Genomic DNA, 19,124 nt, shown 5'->3' with positions numbered 1-19,124 from the left:
TTTTTTTTTTCATAAGTACTGAAAAATATAAAACTACAAACTAGTCGTAATAAATAAAGTTAAAGTATAAACAATATCTAATATATGGGACATGGGTTAAGTAGGTGCTAACACTAAACATGCGAATGTACGATTATAGAATCGTTTTGTCATAAATTAACAGCTAAATTATATACACTAATTTAGTCTTAATAAATGTATAGTCGTAATATACGACTTATATCCTATATGCACTATTTATGTTTAATTGAATAGAATACACTATAATAACCTTAATGTATAGGCAAATTTTATCGTATAGTCGTTTAATTATTAACATTTTATATTCTGTGTTAAAAGAAAATGTTTTAAGAAAACGAAATAACAATATAATAAATAGAGTACCTACTGATAGTTAATTTTATTAATTATCATTCTAAGAACTCGTAAAAAAAGTTATTAGTACTTATTTTAAAAATGAGTACTATTAATATTTATACTTGGGTCTTTGAAGCTATTTTTAACGTTGATAATAAATTAATAAATAATACTAAATGCACCATGTGTACCTATAATTAATAGTTATATTTATTGTTTTAAGCTCTATAGGTACTTGCGCTTTTGAATTTTACTTTTATATTATTGCCGTATTTTAATATTCAATGTGTATTTTTGTGCGATGTACTAGTGTGCTCAAATCTTCAAAATAAAGTATCAAAATTTTTTGATAGTAATTTAAAGTTAAAATAATATTGAACTAATAATATATGAAAATTTTAAAAGAATGCTCGAGAAGAGATGTCTATCATCTTGAGGACGTAATTCATTTAATTAAAATTAAAAAAATAAATGGCAAGTTATGTATTTCATTATAATAAATAATAATTTATTTGTATACGTTTTTTATTTTTTTATTTTATAATTTATCTTTGCTGTTTAAATGCCCCGCTCTATATTAATTGAGAAATAGTACCTATATGTCATATTAGTATTAATACTGAATTACTTGATACTAATCCATATTAGCAATAATATAATATTTAATTATACACTTAAATAATCGTTATTATGAATTTAATATTTATCTACAAACATCATTATTGTTTAAAATAATTATTTACAACTAATACGATGAGGAGTGTTGACAAAGAAATGTATTTATTATTAAACCGAATTTCAGATAGTAGTCAAAATTAAAAAACAAACTGAAGTCTAAGCATCCTTCTCAACCACCAACCCAGTGTTAGACAGTCACAGAGGCATTGCCCTAATGCCCCTGTAGTTTTCAGTGTTTTCACGGCACTGCAACAGTACATCTCACGCACGACTGAAAAGTAATAGGAAAAAAAATATATTATATAGTACCAATTAAGGAGAGGATTAACGATTAACGAATAAAATTATGAAAATTTTATTAAAACGTTTATAACTTCACGGTAGAAAATCGTTGATGTCAATTTATGTGTAATAAAATTGTCCTCAGGGCTTAGACGTCAATCGTAAAAGTGAGTGTATGACGTCTGCCATCAGTGCCATCCAAAGGCACGGCGGCCTGTTATCAATATTCGCCACTGCGTTTGCTCAACACTCTCCTCTCCGCCCAACCATTCTCCAAGGATAGTCAAAACCATAGAGTAAGACTATGGTCAAAACGTACCGGTACCGATAACGTTGCGCAGGCGCACAAACTCATCGCATCGTATACACGCACGCGCGCTCACGGACGACACGGCACGTACGCACGAACATTCAGATTCAGGTCTCAAGACACACGGCATTATTGCCGTGAGTGCAGTATTTTTTTTTTTTTATCATTATCATTGTATCGTACGTTAAGTGTTCAGAGTACGGACGATATTCGTAGACTATTTTTAGCCGGAGACGAAAATTAATTTCCGGTAAACTACGCAAGCGTTTCGTATCAGCGTTGGTCGCACCGTCTCGTGTCTACCACACGGCATACGCACACTTACGTAACGCAATACACACACACACACACACACCGAGCCGTCGCTAATCGGCAATCGCTATCACTCATTCACTCGAACGCGAAACTGCGAAAGTTAAATTCTTAATAATATTATTTACTTACGACCACGGTCCACGGCACGTCCGTAGGCCGTCCGCATACGCATCGTCATCGTGTGCGATAAGTCGCGCGCGCCGTTGCTGTCCGTCGTCCCGGTCAGTTCCGGAATCGGTGCGTCCGGTGCCCTCGCCCGTTTGTCAAGCGTTAGATGGCGATAAACTTTTATGGGAAACACAAAATGGCCGGTGTCAACGAGTGTTTCTCCATCGGTAGCGTCGTCATGTGCACCAACTGCTTCGACGAGGAGATCGAGGGCGAGGTTCTCGGGTTCGAGCCTACCACGAAAATGCTAATATTGAGTATCCTTTTCCGAAAACACAACTACCACCGGTAGTTTGCACGCTTAGTAGAAAATATTTGGTTTAACTGAGTTAGGTGATTCGTTATGGTGGGTTTGGTGCGTGCGGGATCGTCGGCGTTATCAGAACACCGGTCACCCGTTGTGGAGGAACCGCATGAGCTGTCTGAGACACGATCACTAATTCGACGATCGTCTAGAATTTGCATGTGCCATCGCCACTGTGGGGTTTCCTTCTTTTTAAATGGCTGCTGTGTATCTGACTAATCTGTTCAGGGTCGTTAGTTGCTCCCCTAGTGATATAAGAATTCCTTATAAATAGCCACTAACTTGATGAAAAGCTCCTAATTTACCGATTGAAAAATTGGATTAATGATATTTTAACAATTTATACAACCTACTTTTTTATTAGTTATTATTACAATAAAAATTATAAACTTAAAACATTTTCTTTGATAATTTCTTCAAATTTTTTCTGTAAATGTATGTTATGTAGTTGAAATTTCAAATTGCCATGCTTGTGAATTTTGTGTCCTTTTCATACTACTGTAGACGCAGTTTACTATACCCTTGCAGGGGCGGGTTTTATCACTCGCTAAGGAGTGGGCTAATTATTGAGATTCAAGAATTTACTTAGCTGTACGCGGATTAAGGTGGGCAATTATATATAATTTTACAGAGACCGCGCTGTGTGTCAGAGCCATTCAGAGCATTCAATTAATAAATAACCATCTTATTCTTTTAAGACGATATTTTATAATTATTATTGATAAATCATAATACTTGCCTTAGAAAAAAAAAATTTCTTAGTCTCGGGGGGGCTAATGCCCCCATAGCCACCCACTTAAACCCGCCACTGAACCCTTGCTATTTTATTGCCCTCCTACTATACTGTATGATACCACTGTCATTTTACTAAATTATAGACATCAACTACCCCTGAACAGGATTTTGGTAACCCTTGACAATACTGATACATTGTGATGTTCGATAAGAGAATTCACTCTATTCTCAGATATGTTTGGCGTATTATTTTTTTGGTAACAAACTCACTTGGACGCCAATACATAACACTAATGTCACATTTTTTTGCATGTATCATTTGTACTGTATCAAAAAAAAATGCTTCCATTATACTTCTAATATTACTACTAGTTGGTAAATACATATTGTATTCTTGATATGCCAACGTTTTAATTATTTTAGAAACTACTACTAATAAATAAGCACACTTATTACGAATACTATATTTACTAAATTTTGAAATTAAAATTTAATTTATGTAAGTAGATATTTTTATGGATAAAACACTTAAATAGGTACATATTAAAGTTGTCAGGTAATCGATTAATTTTCACTTCAGTAACATACCAAATTATAGATACTAATTGTATTTTATTTGTTGTCCCTTATTTTTTTTTAACAAATATTTATTTATTGAATACACATTAGATTTAGGAAATAAAATCAATTCATACAGTTTGATAAACTCAGTATATACATTCTATAATAAACGATTAGATCATAAAAAATACAAGAGGCAGGAGAATACTTTCTTGGCATCTATTAGACCAGTACCATTTTTTGTAAAATACAATTGATACTAAATTTATAGAACCCCTTTTAATAATTTAGAAATAACTTGTTATAATACTACCTTATATTTAAAATACAATTACTTAGTTTAATTTCTACATATTATGTAATTATAACAATAATTTACTAATTATCAAAATAATGTATAATTGTTTATTTCCTTAATATAAATTATCAGAATGTCCATCAACTAATAATAACCCAATGTTAAACAATATCAACATAGTGAACTTAGCGTTTGCCAAAGATGTACAAGTCAAAAAGGAGTCCAGTTTCAATCCACCACCTTTGCCTTCGTTAAATTTAAATAGAGTATGTTATTATTCCCTCCACATAATAAGATATTTGAATATTTAATAATATATCTTATAATTTATTACAGTTAAATAATAGGATAAAAACTCAAATACAAGATAAGAAACGTCAAATATCAGCTATGTCTGCCAATGTTTCTCCCGAGGCACAAAAATTGTATTTGACTATAACTAAAACGTAAACTATTAATATTAAATGATTAGATTATCCCCGAAGAGGAATAAATAAATAATATATGCCTATTTTATACTTAGAATTCCAGAAGTAACTTGGCAAGGGCAGAATATTGTTGTATATGATCATGTGATAATTAGCCCACCCTACAAGGCTGATAATGTCAAAGGCACTGGAAACCAAGAGGACAAAGCTATTTTGTACATAAAGAATATTGTAAGTAAACTTTGAAGTGTTATTGATGATAATACTTTTTTTTATAATTTATTTAAAAAAAAGTTGAAGAAAAAACAATTGTTTGTTATTTTGATTAGCTTAATTTCATATCTTAGTTAGTATATTATTTTAATTTACTAAAAATGTTTTAGTATTATTATTTATATCTATTTGAAAATATTAGTTTAAAAAAAAAATTTTTTTGTGTTGCGATAACATTTATTTTTAATTATAAATCCAAAATGAATTTAATAATTGGGTAAATTATATGATCTATATGTTCTGTCTCATTTATGACTAAATGGGTAATATCAAGTGGCAACCAATTTTCAACTTATTTGATCAAATCACTTGATAATTAAATTTTAATTAACCTAAATGACAGTTTTTGTTTGTGACAATTGGCTAGACAAAATATAGTACCCAATTTTAAATTCTTTATTTTATTAAATAAATGTGCTACTAAATGCAACATTTATATTGAATTTCACTTTTTGTATCAATTTAATTAAAATAATAATTGTAATTTATTTGATGGTTTTAAAAATGTTTAAGGTGGAAAAATTTGTTAAAGATACAGCTTCTCAACAAGTTTCATCCACACCAACAACCCATCGGAGCAAGCCAACTGCTGCTGCTGCGGTCACGCCACAGCCATAATGAAGTTATGCTGTAATTAAGGAAGTTGAAATAAAATTATTATAATTTATTAAATCAAGTATAACTAAAGAGAGGAACCCAAGTAGATATATTAATTTTACATTTATCAGCAACACTCATCTAATTTCTATTGTGGATAACTTTTTTTTTCTGTCTTAAATATGAATCAATATTTGATTTCAAATTAAACTAAAAACCTTAACTCTTGGATTCTGAAAACTCTTACAACTTGGAAATACATTATTCTTTTTTATTTTATATTTTTTTATTTAAAATGTATTATTTCATGCAAAAAATATGTTTACAACTAAAAATAAAAGAATTGAGTCATCTATATTATTTGTAAAATTTATTTAACACTACATTATTGATATTAGGCAAGTTCAGGAATTCAAAATCTACAATTTAAATGTAAGCTATATTATATAGATGGCTGATGCTATTCTCATCATATAAAGTCTATACAACAATAAAAGTTAATAAAATCTGTTAGTACCTCATTGTTAAAAATCAATAATGAGATAAAAATTCTCTAATTTTTTGAAATTGCTTTGATGGGACATGAGATTAATTATTGTTAAATGTATGTATTAGATAACTGGTTTATATATTAATCTAATCCATTTTTTTTTTAAATTATTGTGTGTTGATGTGTAAAGACGTGTCAACATTTGTTATTTACTATTTGACCGTGGTATATGTAATACTAAAATATCACATTTTGTCTACTTAATGTATATATTGTATGAAAGTATTTTTGCAACTCAACAAAAAACTCAAAATAATGGATATACCTACATGGTTATTTCGTTTCTTTTTTATGGTTGATTATAAGCATTATTTTAATTTGGATTTGACGACTAATAACATATGCTAGCAGAAGGAAGTGGGAAATAAGAATCTACTCGTTTTTTGTCTTCATGTGCCACTAGTCGAGTTAATAAAATTAACTACAAAACAAATAATGTCTTATTTAAGAACAAAAAAAAAAAACAACAATTTTTTGTTTTAAATTGTATTTTATTTAATAACTTATTAAATGTAAGATTTAATATATGAACATTTATAAAGATATTATGACTATAGAAGTTTATTATCGATTGTAACTAGGTTTAATCAAATGCAGTTGTAATGAAAAATGCTACAATCATACTCACTACCAGACTTCATTACTAGTGATGACATGCTATATTATGTAGTTTACAAAAATAATAGGTCTACTGGTTAATTAATTTTTTGTTAATTAAGTATTCTGATGATATTTTATAGGTTTCTTTATAAAATAAAGAAAATATTTTTAATAAATGGTATTTTACATAATATATTATGCTGCATACATTAAACCTATCTGGAGGATTTGAAAATTACTTATGTTTAAAAGTGGGAAAGAAAGCTAAAATAATAATACACCTAACTAAATATGACAGTAATAATTATTAATTTAAGTTATTCGGTGCTCTTTTTTTTTTTTAAAATAGAAAGCATAAATGTTTTTCCTTAAAATATTTTTAATGTACAATTTGAATATTTTTAAAGTATACAATTGTACATTTAATATTTTTAATATTTTTTCATATGTAGTTAATACTTATAGTTGCATTCAGGCACGTATACAAAAAATAATTTCAGGGAGGTTTAAAAAATTTGGCAATAAAAATTGTGCTGTAATTTTTTCCTCGTTATTCGAAATTATTTAGGGAGGGGAAGGGTTTGACCGGCCCTGTATACATGCCTGGTTGTATTGCATTAAGATATGATATGATTTCATAGTAGAAATTAAATACATTTTATCTAATAAACACTTAATTATAATAATTATATGCTATTCAAAATACTAAAACACCTATAACTAAATAGTTGAGTTTGTTCTTAATTATTAATCATATTATGTATAATAATATTTATTAGAAAAATAATTCTAACTAAACAAGTAAATAAATAACAACATTTTTTTAACAGAATTATAAAAATGGTAACCAATTAATAATATTATACCGACTTTATTAGGATTATACTTTTGAACGGTTATTTTTCCAATAGTCAATTGATTGCATTTCTATGAGCCTCGATACTGTTCGATCAAATGCAAATATTTCTTCATCACCAGTAAATACATTGGCTTTAGCATTGGTCTAAAAAAAAGTCAATACATTGTTTTTTTTTCTAAAGATATTAACACATTTTACTTGAAAAAAAAATTTAACGAATACTGCTTAATGTTATAATCAATGGTTTTAATAATAAAATCCGCCATGTATTGAAAAAAAAACCCAAATTAAATCATATTTTTTAAAGTCTAGACGGTGCACTAAGCCCTTAGATAAAATTTGCTATGTAATAAGTAGGATGGAAACAACATACTTGGTTATAACATTAAGGCTAATACAGAAAATAAATTATTTATCACTGAAGCTTAATTAACAAATTGATAGTTTTTTTATTTTATTTTAAATGTTTATTTTTTACAATACTATGATACTTTTTGATCATATTTATGAGAATAATAATAATAAACTAATATCATAAAATTTTCAATTTAGTAAGCTATTTAAATATCTTAAGAGTTGTAAATATTTCACTTAAAAAAAATATTTATGTAAAAACTGATATTAGTTGAAATTGTAGCTGCTATGGTATTTATAATTTAATATTAGAAACTGATAAAATGTTCGAGTACTTTACCGATTCGGGTTGTAAATTTAAATCGTCCATAAGGACTTTTTGGTCATCATCTAATCCACCTGTTTTTTTAGCTACAAATAATTCTTTTACTGGTTTATCTGCATATATTAGAACAAATATCTAAAAAAAATATTTTATATTACTTATTGTTGATAAATTAAATCTATAAGATTACCTTATTGTCATAAAGTGTATCAATCAGAGTAATAAAACGTCTTAATGGTGATAATGAATCTAAATCCAATTGAGGAACATCTCTAATAGCTATTGTATGAAACATTTGAGCTAAATATAGGTAATCCACAGCACCTAAAGGCTGAAATAAAAGCATTTATACTATAAATTCATAATGTATATTAAGTAAAATATAATATTTACTCTATCACATAGTTCTTCAAAAGAAGCATCCAAGATTTGTCCACATACTCTTTGGAATACAAGATTCCTTTGCATTATAATTAATGTTCTTGGTCTAACAGTATCATTTTCACTGTTTGTAAATCTTTTAATGGAGTTTTCAAAATCTTTTATGGTATCAACATTTCGCCTATGCAAAATAAATAGAAATTTTACTGTAAATAACAAAAAATTGTTAATTAAGTATCATAAAACTATATTTTTTTTGTAAACAGGTTGAGTCTTTACAAGCAGAGTAGTGGACAAACATTTTATGGGGTAACCCCGTACCACTCAACTCCGCACATCTAAACTTTAAATACTTATAACTCATAAACTACTCGCCCTAAATTCAATTTTTATGTATACAAATACTCAGAAAATTATTCTGTTTTAGAATATGAAAACTATGTTGTCATTCAAAAAGTAAAAAAATATTTAAAAATATAATTTTTTAAGAAATAAATTGTTTTTTAACAACTTTAAACTATGTAAAAAAAATGTTTTAAAAAACATGAATATTTTTTGAAATAACGAGTGTTTTATGATAAAAGAATCACTCTGTATAAAGTTATAAGCTGAGGTACCATTGCAGTGTCAATACGAATATTATTACTTTACTATGGTCAATGAAATAATGAATGTGTTTATTAATAACTTTTTAAATAATTTTACCTATATTGACTATGGTACACAATATTATTTAATTTAACGAATAACAAAAACAATTCTGAGTGTGAACCCAAGGAACAATGGAACACATTGATAGTGTAATAGTACCTACCTCAAGTTTATGTTATTATAAAATTAATGTTTATAATCTATACCTACTCACACAAAATATGATTTGTATCCACTTTTTGCTCTTATAACTCTATAATCAATACCAGAATCCAAATTTACTACTATAGAATGTTGCTTCAATACTGGTATGAATGGTAAAAATAAAAACCTTTGTAGTCCATTCTTATATAGATCATCTGGTTTACGATTGCTGGTTGCTACCATAACCATACCTTTATCAAAAAGCTCAGTAAAAAGTCGTTTTAATATCATTGCATTTGCTATGTCAGTCACCTAGCAAAATTCATGATAGTCCTACAATTATTAGAAGTATAAGATTTAAGAAAGAAATTTTTTTTTTTTAAATACCTGAAATTCATCAAAACAAAGTAACCATGATTGTTCTAATATTGTATCAGCAACCATTGGAATTGCATCAAAATTGTTTTTAGTGCTCAATCTTAAATTATGAACTCTATTATGAATGTCCAACATAAACTCATCAAAATGAACTCTTCGTTTTTTTTCAACCTGTAAAATTGGAAAATTTGGAAAATAATAAAATTGAATGTTGGACAATTACCAATTAATAATTATTAGTGTTTGTGTTGGGTAGTAATTGTATACTTAAGTTTGTAAGCTTTTTTGCAATTATTTTTTTTTATGTATAAACAATTTAATATAATATACTTAATTATTTATCAAGAAAAAATTAAAAATTAAGAAAAATTGTGAAGTTTAAAAACAGTTATATTAAATAAATAATAAATTAAAAATTGATTCTAATTAAAACATATACTTATCAAAATTGTTATACATACTTTATATTATTTTATTTTAATTTTGTAGTCAAATATATAAATATATTAGTACCAATATCAATAGTTAAAAAAAATATAATATTTACTTCGCAACAGGAAAAAAATAAATCCATTAACATGGTTTTACCACATCCAACTGATCCATGCATGTAAACACCATTTAAAGGTTCTTTCAGTCCACTAAACAATTTTGAAATTACATTTTGTGATGGTGGCGAATAATCTTTCAATGATGTATACACTTCATCTAGCTGTTTAACGATTTTACGTTGATGATCATCATTGATTAATTGACCATCACTCACCCGTTGATCATAGAGTTCGGATGGTTTTGTTAGCAAACGAATGTTAGTGTAAATTGTACGAATTTGTACATTTAATCGTGATGTTTTCATGATTGTAGATTAAATTGTATAAGTAGTTATAACAACTGATTCTATTCTGTAAAATTAGTACTAACAATTACTAAATTTTTAATATTGACACATTTCAAAAACAATATAATATACTGTAATGTATTACAAAATGTACTATTTCTTATGATGACGAAATATACATTAAGTATGTGTATAAGAATACATTCTTTTTAAGTTATTGGCGTAAAGCCACAAATTTTGATGTTTTACCTTTAAAACTTAACGATGATGGATGAAGCCATTATGAAAGATGTATCTTTAATGAATAACATTCATTACTCATGAATATTCAGTATTCAGTAAATAATATTTATTACGGAAAACATTCATAAATTCTACTAGCTATTTAGTAATCACTAATCGCTTATCACTAATCAGTAATCGGTATAATATAGAAAGTATTATCATATTATGTAAATAATTGTATAGTATTTTTAAACTATTATTATCAAAAAATGGCGCTCAAATACGTCACAGGTATCAGTCATATCAGGTACGTTATATCCGCATGCGTTGTCTCCGATTCTCCGTGCTCCCGTCTTATTAGCGTCTGTACTCTGTATAACATATTAAGTATTAGCATTCCAATATTTAGGTTCAGATTTGTGTTACTAACTTAAATATTAGAGTGAGTTAACCTATTATCAAACTTAAAGGTAAGGCAATTATCCGTGTTCTCTCTTTAGCTTTTTAGAATACCTATTTTAATTTTGAAGTGAGTTATGAGTAAGTAAAAATATTAAAATTTAATAATAATGTTCACAACAGTCACAATTAATTTAAAGTTAAAGTATTATAAATAGCCAACGATAATACACAGATAATGTTTTTACCCACAACTTTGATAATAAGTCAATTCACTCTAATACATATTTTAATATCAACACAAAACTGGAACTGCTGAACTTATATAATATTGCCATAATGGTATGTTATATGTTAGTAATACGGAGCCAACCATTGGTGTAACTAGGGGGGCTTAGCCCCCTGTATTTGTATTTAGCCCCCTATAAACCTTTTTTTAGCTTCAATTAGACTTCAAATTATTTTTAACTTTGGTTTTCTAGGAATCTAATCCCTGTAACTATTAAATCTTAGTTACGCACATGGAGCCAACACATACGCTGGTATGACGTCCTCTTAAAAGGATGTTACACTTTCATTCATTATCTCCGTTTTATAAACGAATAACATTGTAAATTCTACATTCTGAAGAATGCATTAACTTCTTTGTAGTTTAATATTATAGTGAATTTACATATTATCAAAGTAAGAATATCTAGTGAACCTCATGGGTTTCTTATTCTTATGTAGTCTCATCAGCAGGACACTATTTACTTCGCCTCAGTGTAAGATAATAAAATGTCACTGCCACTGTTGTAGTGTGTACGGATCATGTTATGGTCAATGATCATAAATTACTGACTTTGAGACCGGATTTGGCAAATTAAGTCCCAATTTATTATTTTTAAATCAACAGAGTATTTACTACCTAAAAAAAAGTGGTAAATATAGTGTCCCACCTCGAAAATAGAGTGGTTATACTGTGTCCCGTAAAAAATATTTAATACGGTCAATTAATAATAATAACATCTAAATAAATAATTACATCACTTTTCGATAAAATAGATTGATGAAAAACTTTTATGGATGTAGGAACAGGATTTTTATAGTTATATAGGTACCTATGATAGATACTAGGTACCGGGTATTAAGATAAATAAATGTGATTTTTCATGTTGAAACAGAACCATATAGGTATATTTTTCCCTTCTCTGAACAAATAATTAAATAAGGTTAAGTATTAAATAGTGGTGCGATGTCATGCCGTACTTTTAATTGATTTTACTTTTTAATTATTGACATAAAAAATTACACGGAATGATTTATATAGGAGGTTAACTAGATTATTTTTTCTATGATTGTTATAACAATGTTGTATAGGTAAAAACTTGTATGATTTCTAAATTTATTACTCATTAAAATTGTAAAATATTTATTAATGGAAATAAACAATGACGTAATATTGAAAATACATAATTATTTGCCTTTTGCATGCATATTTTAATAATATTATTTTCCAAAGATATAATACTGGCGGTGGTACTGTATGAGAACAGTAATTTACTTACTCGTATATGTGTTAGTGCTGTTAAGCATAATGGATGACAATTATCGCAATAGTATAATTAATAAAAAAAATTTGGTGATAACTGAGATTTTGGAAACCGAAGAATCATATGTAAATCATTTGAAAGAAATAGTAGAGGTAAGTGTATTGCCTATTAATCATCGTAGTTCGCATAGATTTAAATATAGTGTTCCGTAAGGATTTACTCATTGCGATATATACTAGAATAATAGAGATATCATAATTTTTTTTTATGAGACTCATAGGGACAAGGACTATAAGAGTATAAGTATTTCACATTTTAATTTAATTAAATTCTTCTACTAAATATGTTATTAATAGGGTTCGGGACTTACATTTGTATCTTTTTTTGTAATGGTCGTAGATTATTCTAGGTTAATTATAAATTTGTTTTATGAAATGATGAAACTAAATACTGAATTTAAATTTGTATATTCTTGCATATTTCGTCATACTTTAAATTTATATGTACGTAAAATTGTCGGAAAAAATCATATTTGGAAAAAATTCAAAAATATATTTTTTTTAATAGATTAAGGTCGAAGTCTTTCGTATCTGATTTTGTTTACAATAGTTTCTTTGTCGCTTAAGAATCAACCCAAGCAATCCAAAAAAAACTTAAAAATTTAAATAATCAATAAATTTGATTGGTATCTATCAAAAAAAAAAAAAAAATTATATTAAAAATAAAACTAGCGAAATTAGAAAAATAAATACTTATAATTTCATATTTTTTAATAATAGTAATAATAAATATTAGCTTAAATTTGTAATAACAGATCATTTATTGTAATTATATTACATTAATTAATAGCTATCTGCTAGATTTTATGTCAGTTCAAAAAATAAACTATAATCGTTCCAAATCCTAGTATAAGTTCAGATGAGTTACGCAGTGATAGAGCCATGGAGAGGTATATCCTGACGTACTTTGTAGCGCAATACATTCATCTAAACTTTAAATTATTAGTTATCGCCTATTGTAATAGATATAATAATTGTAATTTAAAAAAAAATGATTGAAATAAATATAAAAATTCAAAATAATGTATTAGGAGTATTTGGAATATTGGAAGCATAAAGAAATATTGTCAAAAGAACATTGCAATCAATTATTTGGAAATATCACGGAAATTTATGAATTTTCAAGGTAATTAAGTACAAAAATATACTAATTTTTCATTCTATAATAGTTGTAGATTTAAAGTTTTAGTGGGATTGTGTGTGTCGTCACTAATATATAACTTTAATATGAAAAAATGTTATTGATTTAGAGGAAATAGTAAGAATATTACATTTTATACGGAATTATACGTATTGCTGGCCTGCTATAACTTTAATCTTAATATATATATATATAGCCCGACATAGGTCGGTTGATCCTGAATGGGCATTTTTATAACGAATTGTAATAAAAAAAAAACTAGTGTTAAATAGTTAATCTCACAAAATCGGTACATAGAGTATAGACACTATTCGTATAATTATTATAATGTATAAATAAACATAAGCCACAATATAAGCTAGAAATTGCTAGGTCAGTTGTGGTGGACCAGAAAGGGTCGGAGCAACATAAATAGGGTAATTATTTTAGGACTACAATTTATTAACTCGATCAGTATTTATTAGTGTTTTTGAAAATATTGTTTTTTGTATGATTTGAAATCACTATTATACAACAATACAATATTTTTTAGGAAAATAATATTGTCTAAATCATTATCGTTTTTTTTTAGTTTTCACTTATTTAAATGACGTAGTACATTTTGATTTATTTTATGAAGTAGAATATTTTTCTAAGAATTTTGTTACCTATTACTCTACTAGAAATAATTTATTAAATTAAAATAGTAATTACACTGTTTAAAATTTAAATATTTGTTCTTTGATTACAGAATATTTTTAAATGAATTAGCATTGGCCAATAATAGCGTACCACAAATTGCTCACTGTTTTTTAAATAATCATCTTAAGTTTATTATTTACTCAACATACTGCATTAATTTTCAAAAGTAAGTTACAATAGTTAAAATAATTTATTATAAAAAAATAATACTGGTTAAAACAATAAACAATAAAATAGGTAATGATGTTATTATTAATATTTAGTTCTGATGCCATGATATCAAAAATGATGCAAAGTCGACTGTCAATCAATATCATATATCAAAGGCAAAAAGAATTAGGACATCGCCTTCCACTTGGATCTTATTTAGTATTGCCTGTACAGCGTATTTTAAGATATCATTTATTACTTAAGGTATTATGTTGAAATTTATCTGTAAAAAGAAGGTAAATAGATAATTTTTTTAAGTAATATATTCATATGCGTAATTGGTGTTTGATATTCGGGGGGGGGGGCTGAACGCTGAAGCTCAGGTCTATACTATATACTCTTATAATGCTTTATGTCAAAACAAAACCTGTAAAAAAAGGCTATGTCAATTTTAGGGAAAGGCTAAGTCCCCCAGCCACCCTTATTTGCACTTATAAATATACTAATGTTACACAAAAAAATATAATTAAGTAGGTAAGTGACATTATGGTACGTGCTCCTTTATAAAGTTTAGTGTAGTAGTGTTAGTGATGTAGAATTTATTGGAAAATGTACATATATTATGTACTTAATTAAAGTCTGCGTTTTTGTATTAATTTTATTTATTTTGTAATTTTATTATTTGGGACTATATTTTTAATATTATATTATGTAGTTTCAAGAATAAAATTTGCTATAATAATATTATTTTAATTACTTTTATTGTTAAATTTAAATATAAATTTAAAGTTAAGAACGTTATCTGTATTAATACATGTTCAAGATACATTTTATCTACATAAGTTAAAACGAAATTATGTCTGCTTAGTGTCTTGAGTTTTTAAAAATGAAAAGGAAAATATATTTCACTTAGGTATCCATATAAATTTCAGCCAAATAATGACAATGATGTAAACTCATCTCGATGTATTAAACATATTTTTAATATGTCTATATAAGTCTCGACTAAAAATAATATGTACACTTAATATCTATATCTTATTATTATTTCTTGAGTTTTCTTGGAATCACGAACTACGATACTCGTTTAAAGTTATGAAAATGTATGGTTTAACGTTTTCGGTTGTTTCAAATTTAAAAATAAATTGAAAGTAAGACTCTGGCCTAAAATAAATTATTTACATTCTTAATTTTTTATTTGTGTCTGACGTTGATTTATAGAGCAGCAGTAAAAATGCTTCAACTTTAAATTTTTAGGTTTTGGTAAAATTTTAAATAAAGATTAAGTTAAAAAATTCAATGTACTAAATTGAAAAAATTTTACGAAAATTCTACATACATTTTTTTTATTATAAATCAAAAAAGCTCAGTATAAAGACGTATAGATTTTTTTGAGTGATTGAAGTTAGTTAAATTTTGATGATATTTGATATTTAAACTTATAATAACGATATTTAACGGTTTCTGTTATTTTGTAATAATCATAGAAACTTAAAAAATATTACACTATTTTTTAATTTATCAATACTTAATGATAACGTGTTGAGGTATACTTGACTCAAATTATACTTTCGAACTACATATAAGTGTTCTTCGTTTTTTTTTTTTTTTTTTGGAGTTAAAATTAAACTAATTAAATTTATAATATGTAAATAATAAATTGTTAGGTAGATATATCTAATTGAAATATTTTAAATATAGCATTTATTTTTTTCACAGAAATTAGCAGCATATACTTCATATAACGAAACTGATCATTCTTTAGTCGTAAAAGCTCATGACAAAATGGTTATTTTAGCTAAAGTTATTGATGAGACGAAAAATAAATATGAAAAAGAAGGTCGTATTAAGGATATACGATTAATGATTAAACATTTGAATTTGAAGGATAAGACAAATGTAATAACCACCTTTTGCACTCTACAGCATAGTAGATTTTCATTATATTCAAATAATAATTATTTATTATAATAATAATTCGTGTTTCGTTAAGTTTAATAATACAAAATTAAAATACAATTTAAATCAACTGTAAAAATGCATTGTTCTTTACAGGTCGATATATCAAACAATTGTTTTGAATTACACGCCGAAGGCGATTTAATGATCGCGGGAACGAAGAAGAAACTCCATGTGATTATATTAAACAATATGTTATTGATTGTCAAAGAACAAAAATGTGGACTGTTGGAATACAAAACTCATATAAAGGTAAGTTTTTCCTAGCTATGTCATTATGTTAAACTTTTAATTTTTTATTTTTTAGAGTAGGAACATCACTGTGATTGAACACGTGAAAGGAAATCCACTAAGTTTTCGTTTGGTATCTAACGCGGGATCCAAACATTCGTTTACATTGCAAGTAAATTTATTATCATATTTATTTTATCTTCGATAAATTAAATTAATTATTTAAAAAACTGATCAGGATTTATTTAGTTTTAGTTTTATCTACGATAGGTATATATTTTAATTCCCTAATAAAAGTTATTATAATGTTTATTTTTAAAGATGAAATCTTAATTTTTTGGATAACTATTGTCGGTTTCACTGATAATAAAATAATTTAAATACTTATATGGATTTTTATAAATTTAAATATTAGTTATTAACTGTAATACTTTTATTACATATTATTTGATTAAAAATAAAAATATAATCTATGTCAATATTAAAATTATTAGTTATTATACTAGACTAGTAAATTGTGTGCCTCATAATATCTTATAAATATGGATTTTGAAAATCATAATTATTTGTATATTAAATACTTTGTTTAATATGTTAGGTAGCTATGTGGTTTTGTATTACTTATAAAATATTAAAAAAACTTGTTTAAGTATTTGTAATTTTAATCAGTGAACATCATACAAGTATCGGAGTATAAAATATTACTTAATATACATATATTTGTTAAAGTGCATTACTTAATTATTCCACAGGCGACTTTAGCAGAAGAAAAGATATTTTGGATTAAAATGTTAAACAATATTAAAAATGATACTTCAGAGCTCTCAAACATTAGCTTTACTGAATTAATGGCCAAATATTTCTACATACCACAGTTATTTAATAATTAATTAATTCTAAATAGCTATTACTAAAAATAGTTATATTGTTATATTACAGCTTATTAAATGTATGTTTAAATACAAATAAATAAAAGCAAAATTAAATACTTATTTCAGAAGTGTAAACTGTTAAATATTATTTAGAACTTTTTTTTATTGTTAAATATTATAGTTTATAATTTTATGTAATCACTTTAAATACAAATATAATTATAAAAAACGATTATTTAATTATGTATAAATATATATATATGTATACCTATTATTAATTTAAATTCAATGTATTATGCATATACATTTTATATAATATTTATAGTTGTGTTATAAATTAAAAAAATAATAAAAATTATGTAAAAAATTATTGTCTTTTTAACAAACAATTATTCTTAAGCAATATAAACTAATGTTTAGTTAATGTGTAATTACCCGCGTTATTACTTATACACATTAAACTTTGATAAATATTTTTTCAGTAAAAAGTATGAATCGAGTATACTTTTACTATATAATAATAATATAACCAATCATAGAAATAATCATTTATAGCTCTTGTCTTGCACAGTTGTCCATAAAATGACCATTCATTATTTTTATGAGTAATACACTCAATATCCGTAGTAATACGGCATTACATAATATTTGGGTTATTAACATCTCACGTCAACGTTTATCCGTTTACGGACAAAGTTCACAAATAAAGTGAACCTTGGAAAATTTAAGTAAACCGAACTACTGGTTACAGAGCTTGAAAAATAAGTATCGAGGGCCAAGCAATAACGAGTATTGTATACCAATCGGAACGTGATGTATTTACAGATACCAAACAATGAGTCATAATATAATAAGTATTAGTATATAGAGTTAATAATAGCGTATATATTATATGTGTGTAAGCGTGTTCGAGGAATCTCTGCGATTTCCTGTTGACTGCAGCCGGTGCTGTTGTTGTCGTCGATCTGTTGGCAATCGCAGGTGATACGTTATTAATATTTTTCCGATTGAAAATCAAGATATTTTCCAGTCAAATCCTCATGTGCAAGTGCTCCTGGTTTAAACTATACGATACTAAAAGCAGATGTGTACGAAATCAAATGTCCGCTAAAAATATAATTTTAAATACGTAGTACAAGAGCTGTGAGGCTTTACTATGAGACAACTTATGTGTTAATGTAAATACTTACTATTATTATGTATAATGGGGAACATTTAAAGATATATCAAAGAGGCAAAGAAGTAATAACATTCTTATGTACAAGGTAATAAATGCAAATTCATTAAAATTTCATTGATAATAATAAATCAATATCTAACACTGAAACAAATCTGAAGATCACAGTCTCATTGTGTATTCGGTGTACGCAGTTTTGGATTTACAGGTAGCTGTGTAGGTAGACAGGTATATATGAATAGCATGCCTAACCTAAAAGTCCTGTATCATTATATGTATGATTGTAGACTTTGACAAAGTTGGTTTTTATTT

General features: G+C 26.4%; 3 protein-coding genes across 3 annotated transcripts; 2 read left to right on the top strand and 1 right to left on the bottom strand.

Moving 5' to 3' along the window:
- The first annotated feature begins 1,732 nt into the window (after positions 1 to 1,732).
- On the top strand, positions 1,733 to 5,661 carry LOC113561155 (protein LSM12 homolog A-like). Its single transcript, XM_026967414.1, has 5 exons — positions 1,733 to 2,367; positions 4,141 to 4,274; positions 4,345 to 4,454; positions 4,532 to 4,667; positions 5,223 to 5,661. Exons 1-5 carry the CDS (start codon positions 2,217 to 2,219, stop codon positions 5,325 to 5,327), a joined length of 636 nt encoding a protein of 211 aa, XP_026823215.1. The 5' UTR covers positions 1,733 to 2,216; the 3' UTR covers positions 5,328 to 5,661.
- Positions 5,662 to 6,308: 647 nt separating this feature from the next.
- Positions 6,309 to 10,773, bottom strand: LOC113560726 (putative ATPase N2B). Its single transcript, XM_026966775.1, has 8 exons — positions 10,636 to 10,773; positions 10,096 to 10,450; positions 9,558 to 9,719; positions 9,241 to 9,482; positions 8,388 to 8,556; positions 8,185 to 8,325; positions 8,010 to 8,129; positions 6,309 to 7,459 (listed from the first exon to the last, which is right to left on the bottom strand). The coding sequence occupies exons 2-8, from the start codon at positions 10,402 to 10,404 to the stop codon at positions 7,337 to 7,339; spliced, it is 1,266 nt and encodes a 421-aa protein (XP_026822576.1). The 5' UTR covers positions 10,405 to 10,450; positions 10,636 to 10,773; the 3' UTR covers positions 6,309 to 7,336.
- A 1,795-nt stretch (positions 10,774 to 12,568) lies between these two features.
- LOC113548171 (pleckstrin homology domain-containing family G member 1-like) lies at positions 12,569 to 17,653 on the top strand. Its single transcript, XM_026948907.1, has 8 exons — positions 12,569 to 12,694; positions 13,633 to 13,727; positions 14,473 to 14,589; positions 14,687 to 14,837; positions 16,293 to 16,472; positions 16,629 to 16,784; positions 16,840 to 16,935; positions 17,516 to 17,653. Exons 1-8 carry the CDS (start codon positions 12,587 to 12,589, stop codon positions 17,651 to 17,653), a joined length of 1,041 nt encoding a protein of 346 aa, XP_026804708.1. The 5' UTR covers positions 12,569 to 12,586.
- Positions 17,654 to 19,124: the final 1,471 nt, after the last annotated feature.

This window comes from Rhopalosiphum maidis, chromosome 4 (genome assembly GCF_003676215.2).
Source record: "Rhopalosiphum maidis isolate BTI-1 chromosome 4, ASM367621v3, whole genome shotgun sequence".
NCBI classification, from domain to species: Eukaryota; Metazoa; Arthropoda; class Insecta; order Hemiptera; family Aphididae; genus Rhopalosiphum; species Rhopalosiphum maidis.
The sequence above is the reverse complement of the archived record's forward strand: the minus strand, read 5'-3'. Positions and strand labels throughout refer to the sequence as shown.